The sequence below is a fragment of the Prenolepis imparis genome, unplaced genomic scaffold (assembly GCF_030444845.1).
Source record: "Prenolepis imparis isolate NDT839.2.m4 unplaced genomic scaffold, iyPreImpa1.0 SCAF_19, whole genome shotgun sequence".
NCBI classification, from domain to species: Eukaryota; Metazoa; Arthropoda; class Insecta; order Hymenoptera; family Formicidae; genus Prenolepis; species Prenolepis imparis.
This window is the reverse complement of record NW_028141177.1, coordinates 149649-165795: the sequence shown is the minus strand read 5'-3', so window position 1 is coordinate 165795 and position 16147 is coordinate 149649. Positions and strand designations below refer to the sequence as shown.

The 16147-nt window shown below is 29.5% G+C and overlaps 1 protein-coding gene across 1 annotated transcript; it reads right to left on the bottom strand.

Annotated features, from left to right (window-relative positions):
* Nucleotides 1-212: 212 nt before the first annotated feature.
* LOC145946742 (uncharacterized) lies at nucleotides 213-2624 on the bottom strand. The gene is made up of 2 exons (XM_083056492.1): nucleotides 2486-2624; nucleotides 213-579 (listed from the first exon to the last, which is right to left on the bottom strand). The coding sequence occupies exon 2, from the start codon at nucleotides 575-577 to the stop codon at nucleotides 236-238; it is 342 nt and encodes a 113-aa protein (XP_082912618.1). The 5' UTR covers nucleotides 578-579; nucleotides 2486-2624; the 3' UTR covers nucleotides 213-235.
* Nucleotides 2625-16147: the final 13523 nt, after the last annotated feature.

Here is a 16147-nt window from a genome sequence, read left to right as displayed (position 1 = left end):
ATGAAAGAAAATATATAGGTTTTATTACATTTATTATCTCGCACTATTATTATTAGAATATTACTAGAATATTACAAAGCACGCGTTACATTTGTTTCTTTATGGTATTATTTAAATAAATTGCAATTAAAAATCCCAAACTTAGAAGAAAGAAATGTTTTTGTCAATGCATAAAAGTAAAATTATATACTGATAAATATAAATATGCACATTCTATTTTTAATTTACGAATTTATCACATAAAATTTTGCATTACTATAAAGTTCCACTGATCTCTTTGTAAAACGCGGACCTTGACAGGAACGCGCGAATCTCGCTCTCCTGGCCCTCGGTGGTGCACTCGATGTGCTGCTCGCCGTATTCCTCCTCGACGCAGTTCGCGTTCTGTAGTCCTGTCCTGGGAGAACTGGTGCGAGTTGCGAGTCCTGCTTGGAGCAGCTCCGCTCGGCTCCTCTTTCACGATCGCAGGAGCTGATATTCCCGCCATCAATTCGTTACTTCCACCTTCCACTCTCCACGATTGTGAAATTGAAGCAGCACCCAGTACCCAGTACAGCGCCACGGCAGCCATTTTCATAACTATATACATATAATACATGTGTATTTGGATATGTATATGTGCGTAAATATTGGTCGTGTAAGGCGTGTAAGCTATTGCCGATTGGCTGAGATCCAAGTTGACCAAAAATGGTGGAATTGAAATATTTTAAGCCTATCTTAAATTTTAACTTCAATAATTTATATTATACATATACATATACATATATAATTTACACATGATGACATATATATATATATATATGTGTGTGTGTGTGTGTGTGTGTATGTGTGTGTCAATAAATGCAAATAAATAAATACAATAAATTATATGATTGTAAAACATATGTCTATATAAATATACATATAATATATAAATAAATATATATATATAAATGTTGAAAATAACATTGGCTATGCGAGCCAAACGTGGATGTCAGTACGTATGCTTCCAATGAAATTAATTTTTTCGTTGGAATTTTTAATTCATGTGCACGAGGCACGAATTTTATAAATAAATATGTTTTAATATATATTAATTTATATTTGTAGTATTTTAATATAAATTTCTAAAAAAAAATAGATGTTTCTGTACCAATAAAATATTCTAACATTATTTTTCTATGTATAAATACATGTTGTATATATGCATATATATATTATATACGCATATATAATTACCATGCATATAAAATGAGATTAAAATATACTATATATAAATATTTATACAAATCTATATATCTATATATATAAGTTCCGTCCGTCTGTCTGTCTGACCGCAAACTCCTTCCACATTTGTGGACCGATTTTCTCGAAATTAGTACCAAAATGTTCCAAATTTTTCGGGGCTGGCTGCTGTGAGGTTTTTTTTTAATTTTACGTCCTCACCCACGCACCCACCCATGCATACACACACGTGCATCCATACACACCCATACGCATATCTATCATACAAAGCTAGTATATAATAAAATAAGAAAATATTGATAGAGATTTTTATAAGAAAAATATATAAAAATAATTGAAAAAAATCAGAAAATCAATTATTTAAACTTTTGTACATTTATTTTAGCAATTATCTCACAATTATGTGACTATAAACTTGAATTTTATATTTGCATGCATGGCTTTAATGTAATAATTGATTATCGAAAAACGGTTATTATCTTCTATATAAAGCATATAAACTTGTTAACACCATTTTTTATGCAACAATTCAATGCAATAAAATCCGATCTTTGATTAAATCTAAAATTATTTATAATAATTTACTATATGCTGTTTATATTTAATTAATTAAATAATAGTAGACAATAATATACTATATAGCACATCTTCAGTAAAGATTAATATATCAATCTAAATTAAACTTTCAGAAAACATGTTGTAAATTATATTATGCGTGGTTTACAATGGCAGCAAGCAGTACAGAATAAGCAGTAAGCTGTAAGCAGTACGAAATGAGATTTCGTACTGCTTACTACTTACTACTTACTCCGTACTGCTTGCTGCCATTGTAGACCACGCATTAAGCCTAGTCTACAATGGCAGTAAGCAGTATAGAGTTAGCAGTAAGCAGTAAGCAGTATGAAATGGGAATTGCCCATTTCGTTACTCCCGGTCTTTACATTCACTAAAAACAGTATACAATGGCAATAACAAGGCTGTAGGAATAGAGAGTATACTGTTTTTAGTGGATGTAAAGACCGGGAGTATACAATGGCAATAACAAGTAGATGTTGACTCGGATCTGCAAAAGGAGAGAGAGATTAATAGGGAAGCAGCCCTTCAGGCAACAGAAGAAGTTCGTAATTATAACAAAATGTATCGCGACAAGCGCAGCGTGAAACCCTCAATATACAGTGAAGGCGATTATGTAGCAGTAAGGGATACGCGTCCCACACCTGGAGTCAATTCTAAATTAAAAACGAAATACAAAGGTCCCTACCTGGTCGCCAAGAGCCTTGGAAATAATCGATATGTCATCCGTGACATCCCCGGCTTCAGTTTGACAACCAGACCGATGGACACAATCCTCTCAAGTGACAGGCTCAAGCCGTGGATACGGATAAAGGATCCGGAAAATAATCAAGGACAATAATTCTATTAATTTTTCGTTAGATCTTAGAGTTTAAGAATATTATTTTGTAAATCAGTGTAACATTTATAGCAGTAAGACAAAGACAGTATACTGACAGTACAATACAAACCTTGTAAATAACGTAGAGAAACAAATATCCTCGTCCAAATGAGGTGTAAACCACAACCACAAGTCCCTGGATGTGCGTAATAGCAATCGAGCGGGCGCGACTTTGTGCAATATTGTATAACAACGCAATTATTGTAAAATACGGTGCCGGTAAAACAGCACTCCTGACTTACCACCGAGACGGTGGCAACGCCAAGATGGCCGAGCTGTAAGAAATATATGTATATTTCTACGCCCGATAGTTGCTGCCACCACATACCGGGTGGCGCATGCGCGCGCATAGGCGTCTCGTGCTCCGACACGAGAGAGCTCAGGAGAGCGCGATCGGAGGACACTCTCCTTCGAGAAGCGAGCGAGTTAAGTTCTGCGAGAGTCGTCAAGTGTATATTCTTCTGAATAAACCTTTCGTTGTTTTACGTTCAAGTATATAGATCAAGTATATTCAGTGCTATCCTCGACCACGCTTCCTCATCCGGACTACACCTTTGATAAATAAATAACACACCATCCTCGACATTCTAATCCAGTTTATTGAAATTATCGTCGATCAATTACTTACATATTCATATATATGCATAAACATAAATGTACATACATATTCATATATATGCATAAACATAAATGTACATACATATTCATATATATGCATAAACATAAATGTACATACATATTCATATATATGCATAAACATAAATGTACATATACATATTCATATATATGCATAAACATAAATGTACATACACATTCATATATATATGCATAAACATAAATGTACATACATATTCATATATATGCATAAACATAAATGTACATACATATTCATATATATGCATAAACATAAATGTACATACATATTCATATATATATGCATAAACATAAATGTACATACATATCTATCTAAATATATAAGTGCCGTCCGTCTGTCTGTCTGTCTGTATGTACGCGAACTCCTTCCACATTTGTGGACCGATTTTTGTGAAACAAGTACCAAAATGTTGCAAATTTTTCGGGGGTGGCTGCTGTGGGGTTTATTTTAATTTAAAAAAAAATTTTTTTTTCTCAAAAAGGAGGGTATGTTTTCCTGAAAATAATTTTTTCACAGATTTTTACGCCATTTACGCCAATGTGTTTAGGGTGTTCCAAAACATTGTATGTGGGTGGTTGCGCGGGTGGGCAAAACCCACGCAACCACCCAAATAACCAACCAACGCACTTATACATTTGTTCACCGATTTTCAATAAATTCGTAAAAAAATTCAGCAAATTTTTCGGTGATGGCTACTATATGTGATTTTTTTAACCCACCCTCGCAACCACCCACGCACCCACCTACGCACTCATACATTTGTTAACCGATTTTCAATAAATTGGTTCCAAAATTTCGCTAATTATTCGGGGATGGCTACTATATGTGATTTTTTTGGTTTTACACCTTCACCCACGCACCCACCCAAGCAATCACATATTTGTTAACCGATATTTTCGAAATTGGTAGTCAAATTTTCGATATTTTTAAGGGATGACCATTATGGTTATTTTAAAGTTTTGCCCACCCACGCAACCACCCACGCACCCACCTACGCAATCATATATTTTTTCATCTATTTGCATGAAATTGGTAACAAAATTTATCAAATTTTTCGGGGATGGCTATTATATGTGATTTTTTTTAACAAACCCTCGCAACCACCCACGCACCCACCCACGTACTAATACATTTGTTCGCTGATTTTCACGAAATTGGTGAACGATTCGAAATTGGTATTAAAATTTTCAAATTTTTAATTTTTTAAGTTTTGCTAACCCACGCAACCACCCACACACCCACCCACGCACTCATAAATTTGTTAACCGATTTTCACGAAATTGGTACCAAAATTTCGAAAATTATTCGGGGATGAATATTATATGTGATTTTTTTAGTTTTGTCTACTTACGCACCCACCCACGCATCCACATACGCATTCACACATTTATTAAACGATTTTCACTAAATTGGTACTAAAATTTCGCAAATTTTTCAAAGATGATTACTGTATGTGATTTATTTTTGTCTACATACGCACCCACCAACGCACCCACTCACGCATTTACAAATTTATTGACCGATTTTCAAGAAATTGGTAGCAAAATTTAGCAAATTTATTAGAGATGGCTACTATGTGGTTTTTTTTTAATTTTACACCTCAACTCACCCACCCACGCATCTACTCACGCGTCTATATATATAAGTGCCGTCCGTCTGTCTGTCTGTCTGTATGTACGCGAACTCCTTCCACATTTGTGGACCGATTTTTGTGAAACAGGTACCAAAATGTTGCAAATTTTTCGGGGGTGGCTGCTGTGGGGTTTATTTTCATTTTTAAAAAAATTTTTTTTTTCTCATAGAGGAGGGTATGTTTTCCTGAAAATAATTTTTTCACAGATTTTTACGCCATTTACGCCAATGTGTTTAGGGTGTTCCAAAACATTGTATGTGGGTTTTGCCCACCCGCGCAACCAACGCACTTATACATTTGTTCACCGATTTTCAATAAATTCGTAAAAAAATTCAACAAATTTTTCGGTGATGGCTACTATATATGTGATTTTTTTAACCCACCCTCGCAACCACCCACGCACCCACCTACGCACTCATACATTTGTTAACCGATTTTCAATAAATTGGTTCCAAAATTTCGCTAATTATTCGGGGATGGCTACTATATGTGATTTTTTTTGTTTTACACCTTCACCCACGCACCCACCCAAGCAATCACATATTTGTTAACCGATGTTTTCGAAATTGGTAGTCAAATTTTCGATATTTTTAAGGGATGACCATTATGGTTATTTTAAAGTTTTGCCCACCCACGCAACCACCCACGCACCCACCTACGCAATCATATATTTTTTCATCTATTTGCATGAAATTGGTAACAAAATTTATCAAATTTTTCGGGGATGGCTATTATATGTGATTTTTTTTAACAAACCCTCGCAACCACCCACGCACCCACCCACATACTAATACATTTGTTCGCTGATTTTCACGAAATTGGTGAACAATTCGAAATTGGTATTAAAATTTTCAAATTTTTCATTTTTTAAGTTTTGCCACTGACGAGGTACTATTAAAGACCGGTGGTCTTACGGGAGTTAGTGTGACTGGAAAAAGAGCGCTGTGTACTAGCGCCCTCTCAGTAATATTGCGGCCGGAGTGAGAAATAGTAACTAAATCTAATTGTAAGAGATGATAAAATAATACATGTATATAGTAACATGAGAAATGCAATTTTTAAAAAAATCATTTTAGAGTATATATATGTATATACGAGTATATACGAAATATTTATATACTGGGTGTCCCATTTTAAAGGACCCCCTCAAATATCTCAGAAACACTGCGTTAAATCGAAAAATGTTTCCTACAAAAGTTGTAGGGTTTCGAGGGGGACATAACATAGTAATATTCACATGACCTTGGGCGGCGCCTCCAAGGTCAAGTGAAGGTGAGAATGAATTTTTTAAATGGAAACCCATATTTTTTATTATAACATCTTTTTCTACTAATTAATTTGAACTTTTATCTGAAGCATTTTTTTATTTTCCTAATATTTTTTCTTCTTTTCAAAATTCATTCTCACCTTCATTTGACCTTGGAGACGCCGCCCAAGGTCATATGAATATTATTATGTTATGTCCCCCTCGAAACCCTATAACTTTTGTAGGAAACATTTTTCGATTTAACGCAGTGTTTCTAACAATGAGATATTTGAGTGGGTCCTTTAAAATGGGACACCTGGTATATATATATAATTATTTAAATATATCGTACATGTATATATTTCGAAATGACGATGTTTCTTTTCAAAAACATTTATTCACAGTATTTTTTAAAAGGAAAAATTTAGCTCTTAAATTTATAATATATATATACACACATTTTCCACGTCATTTTTCAGATATTATATATATATTATTATACACATTATTATGGAAATGACATATAGGAAATGTAACAAATTTAAAAGCCAAATTTCTCTCTCTCTCTCTCTTTCTCTTTATTTTCTTCTTTTCTTCTTTCATATCTTGTAAACAAGCATTGAAATCTCTCCCGAGGTTTAATATTACTTATTTTACTTTTCTGGCTTGTTTTATTTATGTGACAAATGGCTTTTGTTTGTACTAAATTTTTTATATTTTTTATTTTATATTTTTGAATGTAATTTTATTAGATTAATAAGATTTTTGCGATTAAAATGACATCAATTATAACATAAATTGGATAATTTTTCACTGAACAAGTAATTCAAATTACATATTTAATTAAAAATTATCCGATTTATGTCGTGTTTGGTGTCATTTTAATCGCTAAAATTTCATTAATCCATTAAAATTATTTTTAAACCGATAAAATGCAAATTAAAAGTTTTAGTTTTTATTTAAAAGATATTTACATTCGTGAATTTATTGTAGATAAGGAAAGGTTCTCGATGTCGTCGAAGGCAGAGCGAAAACGAATAAAGAGCGAGCGAGATGACGTATCATCAAAGAGTTCCGAAGTCTCTCTCGCGAGGCTCCCTTTATCTATAGTCTTTTATATCATATGACATGTGTTACTATAGAAAATAAAATTTGTATAATTCGCAATTTATCGGTTTGAAAATAATTTTAATGGATTATTGAGATTTTTGCGATTAAAATGACACCAAACACGACATAAATCGGTTCATTTTTAATTAGATATGTAATTAAAATTTTAATCGCTTATCTAATTAAAAATTAACCGATTTATGTCGTGTTTGGTGTCATTTTAATCGCAAAAATCTCAATAATCCATTAAAATTATTTTCAAATCGATAAATTGCGAATTATACAAATTTTATTTTCTCTAGTAACATATCATATGATATGAAAGATTATAGATAAAGGGAGCCTCGCGAGAGAGACTTCGGAACTCTTTGATGATACGTCATCTCGCTCGCTCTTTATTCGTTCTCGCTCTGCCTTCGACGACATCGAGAACCTTTCCTTATCTACAATAAATTCACGAATGTAAATATCTTTTAAATAAAAACTAAAACTTTTAATTTGCATTTTATCAGTTTAAAAATAATTTTAATGGATTAATGAAATTTTAGCGATTAAAATGACACCAAACACGACATAAATCGGATAATTTTTAATTAAATATGTAATTTGAATTACTTGTTCAGTGAAAAATTATCCAATTTATGTTATAATTGATGTCATTTTAATCGCAAAAATCTTATTAATCTAATAAAATTACATTCAAAAATATCAAATAGAAAATATAAAAAATGTAATACAAACAAAAGCCATTTGTCACATAAATAAAACAAACCAGAAAAGTAAAATAAGTAATATTAAACCTTGGGAGAGATTTCAATGCTTGTTTACGAGATATGAAAGAAGAAAAGAAGAAAAAGAGAAAGAGAGAGAGAGAGAGAGAGAAATTTGGCTTTTAAATTTGTTACATTTCCTATATGTCATTTCCATAATAATGTGTATAATAATATATATATAATATCTGAAATGACGTGGAAAATGTGTGTATATATATTATAAATTTAAGAGCTAAATTTTTCTTTTTAAAAAATACTGTGAATAAATGTTTTTATTATTTGAAAAGAAACATCGTCATTTCGAAATATATACATGTACAATATATTTAAATAATTATATATATATATATATATATATATATATATAAATATTTCGTATATACTCGTATATACATATATATACTCTAAAATAATTTTTTTTTAAATTGCATTTCTCGTGTTACTATACACATGTATTATTTTATTATCTCTTACAATTAGATTTAGTTACTATTTCTCACTTCGGCCGCAATATTACTGAGAGGGCGCTAGTACACAGCGCTCTTTTTCCAGTCACACTAACTCCCGTAAGACCATCGGTCTTTAATAGTACCTCGTCAGTGGTTTTGCTAACCCACGCAACCACCCACACACCCACCCACGCATTCATAAATTTGTTAACCGATTTTACGAAATTGGTACCAAAATTTCGAAAATTATTCGGGGATGACTATTATATGTGATTTTTTTAGTTTTGTCTACTTGCGCACCCACCCACGCATCCACATACGCATTCACACATTTATTAAACGATTTTCACTAAATTGGTACTAAAATTTCGCAAATTTTTCAAAGATGGTTACTGTATGTGATTTTTTTTTGTCTACATACGCACCCACCAGCGCACCCACTCACGCATTTACAAATTTATTGACCGATTTTCAAGAAATTGGTAGCAAAATTTAGCAAATTTATTAGAGATGGCTACTATGTGGTTTTTTTTAATTTTACACCCCAATTCACCCACCCACGCATCTACTCACGCGCGTGCGCATTTAAAAAATGTTATTTTATGTTAAAAAACTTTGTAGTTATAAAAGAGAAACATATAATTTTAATAAAATCATCTTTTGGTAGTGGCGTGATTGTTAAATGGTGTTATTAAGTAAGAGCATTTATTTATTAATGTATTGTTTTTCTTAAATCGTAAAAATTTTTAAATTATTTTGTTCAGTGAGATTTTGCAAAAATCACCCCTTAGAGGTGATGAGTTTTATTTACATGTCATTTCAGAAATGACTATCTATCTATCTATATCTATATATATAAGTAGCTGGTTTCACATATTAAATGTCATCATTGATCAAACGAATACAAATCAATTTGAAAATACAATCATGGAAGAAAATAATATACCGAAAGAAATAGAAAAAGAAATTGAAGAATTTCTAAATGGTAAATATAAATAATAATTAATTTATTTAAATAAAATAATATTTTTTTTTAATTTGTTAATTGTTTTATTTAAATTAATATATTATCACATTAACATATAATCTAATATATATAAGTTTCGTCCGTCTGTCTGTCTGACCGCGAACTACTTCCACATTTATGGACCGATTTTCTCGAAATTGGTACCAAAAAGTGTTGCAAATTTTTCGGGGATTGCTACTAATGTTGTTTTTTTTAGTTTCTACCCACCCACGCACACCCACCCACGCATTCACGCATTTATTGACCGATTTTCACGAAATTGGTACCAAAATTTCGCAAATTTTTCGTAGATGACGACGATGTGTTTTTTTTAGTTTATCTCTTTAGACATCTTGATTAATTAGAAGCCGATTTATACAATTATACGTAGTAATTAGAGATGTGTGACATTAACTACAAAGAACAGTTGAAAGAAATGTGGTACGCATAAAATAATAATATTGAAGATAAATGTTACTATAGTCAAGGCATACAAATTAAAGGTTTATTTACACGAATTGCACACATATGCAAAAACACATACACAAATTTTTCAAAAATTACTTCTTGGTGTAATTTTGTAAAAATCACATCTTAGGGATGAGTTTCGATTTTTTAACGTGAGTCATTTAATAAATTTATCTATAATAAATTGCTGGTTTCAAATTAAATTACGTTAAATGTCATAATGGATAGGTCAAATAAAATAGAAAATGTTATAATAAATAAAATCCGCACAACAAAGAAGGAGTCGAAGGTGTAAAATTTTACGAGAAAGGAAATAGTAATAGACGAAGTTATAACGTTGAAGAGGGAGAGTGAAGGGAGAAACGGTAGATATTTTACATAATTATATATATAGAAATTTGTAATAATTGTGTTTAAATATTTGTAATTAATATTATTTAATAATTACACTTTTATTATATTTTTCTTATATGAAAAAAAGATTTCTAAGATATTAAAAATTCAATTATATAAAAATTATATAAAAAAAATTTATATAAATTATATAAAAATCTATATTATAAAATTATATAAAATAGATATAGATAGATAGAAAAATATATAGAATTATATAAAAAGGCTGCTGTGCGCCTGTAAAAAAAGGCTGCTGTACGCCTATAAAAAAGGCTGCTGTGCGCCTGTAAAAAAAGGCTGCTGTGCCCCTGTAAAAAAAGGCTGCTGTGCGCCTATAAAAAAGGCTGCTGTGCGCTTATAAAAAGAGGCTGCTGTGCGCCTGTATAAAAATCTATATTATAAAATTATATAAAATAGATATAGATAGATAGAAAAATATATAGAATTATATAAAAAGGCTGCTGTGCGCCTGTAAAAAAAGGCTGCTGTACGCCTATAAAAAAGGCTGCTGTGCGCCTGTAAAAAAAGGCTGCTGTGCCCCTGTAAAAAAAGGCTGCTGTGCGCCTATAAAAAAGGCTGCTGTGCGCTTATAAAAAGAGGCTGCTGTGCGCTTATAAAAAAAGGCTGCTGTGCGCCTATAAAAAGAGGCTGCTGTGCGCCTATAAAAAGAGGCTGATGTGCGCCTATAAAAAGAGGCTGCTGTGTGCCTATAAAAAAAGGCTGCTGTGCGTTTATAAAAAAAGGTTGTTGTGCGCATATAAAAAAAGGCTGCGGTGCGCCTATAAAAAAAGCTGCTGTGTGCCTATATAATTGGTGAACGATTCGAAATTGGTATTAAAATTTTCAAATTTTTAATTTTTTAAGTTTTGCTAACCCACGCAACCACCCACACACCCACCCACGCATTCATAAATTTGTTAACCGATTTTCACGAAATTGGTACCAAAATTTCGAAAATTATTCGGGGATGAATATTATATGTGATTTTTTTAGTTTTGTCTACTTACGCACCCACCCACGCATCCACACACGCATTCAAATATTTATTAAACGATTTTCACTAAATTGGTACTAAAATTTCGCAAATTTTTCAAAGATGGTTACTGTATGTGATTTTTTTTTTTTTTACATACGCATCCACCAACGCACCCACTCACGCATTTACAAATTTATTGACCGATTTTCAAGAAATTGGTAGCAAAATTTAGCAAATTTATTCTATATATATAAATAAAAAATTTCAGTATTTGAAGATGGGCTAGATCATGTATTAATAATGGAATTAGAAGAATTTGAAAAACGAGAGGAGCTAAAGAAGGAGGATTGTATGAAGAATGAATTTAAAGATAAATTTCAGAAAAAAAATAAAAAGCGGAAAGAAGATAATAATGACAATGATGAAAAAAAGGATAAACAAATTAAAAAAATATAATTTGGTATAAAATAATTATTTAAATTATTAAATATGTGTATTTTGTATTTTTTACATGTTTCGATATTTAATAAAAATTATATATTAAAAATTTTTATTTGTTAATTATTATTTAATAAAATTCGCTGCTTTTTAAATTTCTATACGCTAATTTAATTATTTTTTCAAAATTAATAGAATAAATATTACAACTTTTGTTTGAGATATGCCCAAATATAATATTAATAATTAAATTTTCTACAATTTGCAATATGGGATACGTAACAATAACAGTAATACTATATGTAAAAATTATAGTTTACAAAACTTAATTTAAAAAAATTAATAAACTAACATCATAAATAATAAAAATAACAAACAATAATAAAACTAAAAAACTAATAAATAAATAATTTAAAAAATAATATTTATAATATTAATAACAATAAAATATTTATTTAATAATAAATTAATAATAAAAAAATAATATTAATAATAATAATATTAATAATATTAATATTAATAATATTAATAATATTAATATTAATAATATTAATAATATTAATAATAAATTATTTATATAAATAAATATTTATTTATTTATGTAAATAAATTTTTGTTATGTTTTGTGGCGGGAGAGAGAGAAAGGGAAAGAAGATATATACCTAACCTAACCATATTATCTCTTTCTCTCTTTCTCTCTCTCTCTCTCTCTCTCTCTCTCTCTCTCTCTCTCTCTATCTATCTATCTATCTATTTATCTCTCTCTGTCTCTCTTTGAAATTAAAATTTACTTACATTATGCTCACTGGTGTTGCACGAATTTTCGTTTATCTCTTTAGACATCTTGATTAATTAGAAGCCGATTTATACAATTATACGTAGTAATTAGAGATGTGTGACATTAACTACAAAGAACAGTTGAAAGAAATGTGGTACGCATAAAATAATAATATTGAAGATAAATGTTACTATAGTCAAGGCATACAAATTAAAGGTTTATTTACACGAATTGCACACATATGCAAAAACACATACACAAATTTTTCAAAAATTACTTCTTGGTGTAATTTTGTAAAAATCACACCTTAGGGATGAGTTTCGATTTTTTAACGTGAGTCATTTAATAAATTTATCTATAATAAATTGCTGGTTTCAAATTAAATTACGTTAAATGTCATAATGGATAGGTCAAATAAAATAGAAAATGTTATAATAAATAAAATCCGCACAACAAAGAAGGAGTCGAAGGTGTAAAATTTTACGAGAAAGGAAATAGTAATAGACGAAGTTATAACGTTGAAGAGGGAGAGTGAAGGGAGAAACGGTAGATATTTTACATAATTATATATATAGAAATTTGTAATAATTGTGTTTAAATATTTGTAATTAATATTATTTAATAATTACACTTTTATTATATTTTTCTTATATGAAAAAAAGATTTCTAAGATATTAAAAATTCAATTATATAAAAATTATATAAAAAAAATTTATATAAATTATATAAAAATCTATATTATAAAATTATATAAAATAGATATAGATAGATAGAAAAATATATAGAATTATATAAAAAGGCTGCTGTGCGCCTGTAAAAAAAGGCTGCTGTACGCCTATAAAAAAGGCTGCTGTGCGCCTGTAAAAAAAGGCTGCTGTGCCCCTGTAAAAAAAGGCTGCTGTGCGCCTATAAAAAAGGCTGCTGTGCGCTTATAAAAAGAGGCTGCTGTGCGCCTGTATAAAAATCTATATTATAAAATTATATAAAATAGATATAGATAGATAGAAAAATATATAGAATTATATAAAAAGGCTGCTGTGCGCCTGTAAAAAAAAGCTGCTGTACGCCTATAAAAAAGGCTGCTGTGCGCCTGTAAAAAAAGGCTGCTGTGCCCCTGTAAAAAAAGGCTGCTGTGCGCCTATAAAAAAGGCTGCTGTGCGCTTATAAAAAGAGGCTGCTGTGCGCTTATAAAAAAAGGCTGCTGTGCGCCTATAAAAAGAGGCTGCTGTGCGCCTATAAAAAGAGGCTGATGTGCGCCTATAAAAAGAGGCTGCTGTGTGCCTATAAAAAAAGGCTGCTGTGCGTTTATAAAAAAAGGTTGTTGTGCGCATATAAAAAAAGGCTGCGGTGCGCCTATAAAAAAAGCTGCTGTGTGCCTATATAATTGGTGAACGATTCGAAATTGGTATTAAAATTTTCAAATTTTTAATTTTTTAAGTTTTGCTAACCCACGCAACCACCCACACACCCACCCACGCATTCATAAATTTGTTAACCGATTTTCACGAAATTGGTACCAAAATTTCGAAAATTATTCGGGGATGAATATTATATGTGATTTTTTTAGTTTTGTCTACTTACGCACCCACCCACGCATCCACACACGCATTCAAATATTTATTAAACGATTTTCACTAAATTGGTACTAAAATTTCGCAAATTTTTCAAAGATGGTTACTGTATGTGATTTTTTTTTTTTTTACATACGCATCCACCAACGCACCCACTCACGCATTTACAAATTTATTGACCGATTTTCAAGAAATTGGTAGCAAAATTTAGCAAATTTATTCTATATATATAAATAAAAAATTTCAGTATTTGAAGATGGGCTAGATCATGTATTAATAATGGAATTAGAAGAATTTGAAAAACGAGAGGAGCTAAAGAAGGAGGATTGTATGAAGAATGAATTTAAAGATAAATTTCAGAAAAAAAATAAAAAGCGGAAAGAAGATAATAATGACAATGATGAAAAAAAGGATAAACAAATTAAAAAAATATAATTTGGTATAAAATAATTATTTAAATTATTAAATATGTGTATTTTGTATTTTTTACATGTTTCGATATTTAATAAAAATTATATATTAAAAATTTTTATTTGTTAATTATTATTTAATAAAATTCGCTGCTTTTTAAATTTCTATACGCTAATTTAATTATTTTTTCAAAATTAATAGAATAAATATTACAACTTTTGTTTGAGATATGCCCAAATATAATATTAATAATTAAATTTTCTACAATTTGCAATATGGGATACGTAACAATAACAGTAATACTATATGTAAAAATTATAGTTTACAAAACTTAATTTAAAAAAATTAATAAACTAACATCATAAATAATAAAAATAACAAACAATAATAAAACTAAAAAACTAATAAATAAATAATTTAAAAAATAATATTTATAATATTAATAACAATAAAATATTTATTTAATAATAAATTAATAATAAAAAAATAATATTAATAATAATAATATTAATAATATTAATATTAATAATATTAATAATATTAATATTAATAATATTAATAATATTAATAATAAATTATTTATATAAATAAATATTTATTTATTTATGTAAATAAATTTTTGTTATGTTTTGTGGCGGGAGAGAGAGAAAGGGAAAGAAGATATATACCTAACCTAACCATATTATCTCTTTCTCTCTTTCTCTCTCTCTCTCTCTCTCTCTCTCTCTCTCTCTCTCTCTCTCTCTATCTATCTATCTATCTATTTATCTCTCTCTGTCTCTCTTTGAAATTAAAATTTACTTACATTATGCTCACTGGTGTTGCACGAATTTTCGTTTATCTCTTTAGACATCTTGATTAATTAGAAGCCGATTTATACAATTATACGTAGTAATTAGAGATGTGTGACATTAACTACAAAGAACAGTTGAAAGAAATGTGGTACGCATAAAATAATAATATTGAAGATAAATGTTACTATAGTCAAGGCATACAAATTAAAGGTTTATTTACACGAATTGCACACATATGCAAAAACACATACACAAATTTTTCAAAAATTACTTCTTGGTGTAATTTTGTAAAAATCACACCTTAGGGATGAGTTTCGATTTTTTAACGTGAGTCATTTAATAAATTTATCTATAATAAATTGCTGGTTTCAAATTAAATTACGTTAAATGTCATAATGGATAGGTCAAATAAAATAGAAAATGTTATAATAAATAAAATCCGCACAACAAAGAAGGAGTCGAAGGTGTAAAATTTTACGAGAAAGGAAATAGTAATAGACGAAGTTATAACGTTGAAGAGGGAGAGTGAAGGGAGAAACGGTAGATATTTTACATAATTATATATATAGAAATTTGTAATAATTGTGTTTAAATATTTGTAATTAATATTATTTAATAATTACACTTTTATTATATTTTTCTTATATGAAAAAAAGATTTCTAAGATATTAAAAATTCAATTATATAAAAATTATATAAAAAAAATTTATATAAATTATATAAAAATCTATATTATAAAATTATATAAAATAGATATAGATAGATAGAA

Bases quoted from the DNA above. Each gene is read 5' to 3' on its own strand.
- LOC145946742 (XM_083056492.1), bottom strand. From the start codon at position 577: ATGAAAATGGCTGCCGTGGCGCTGTACTGGGTACTGGGTGCTGCTTCA.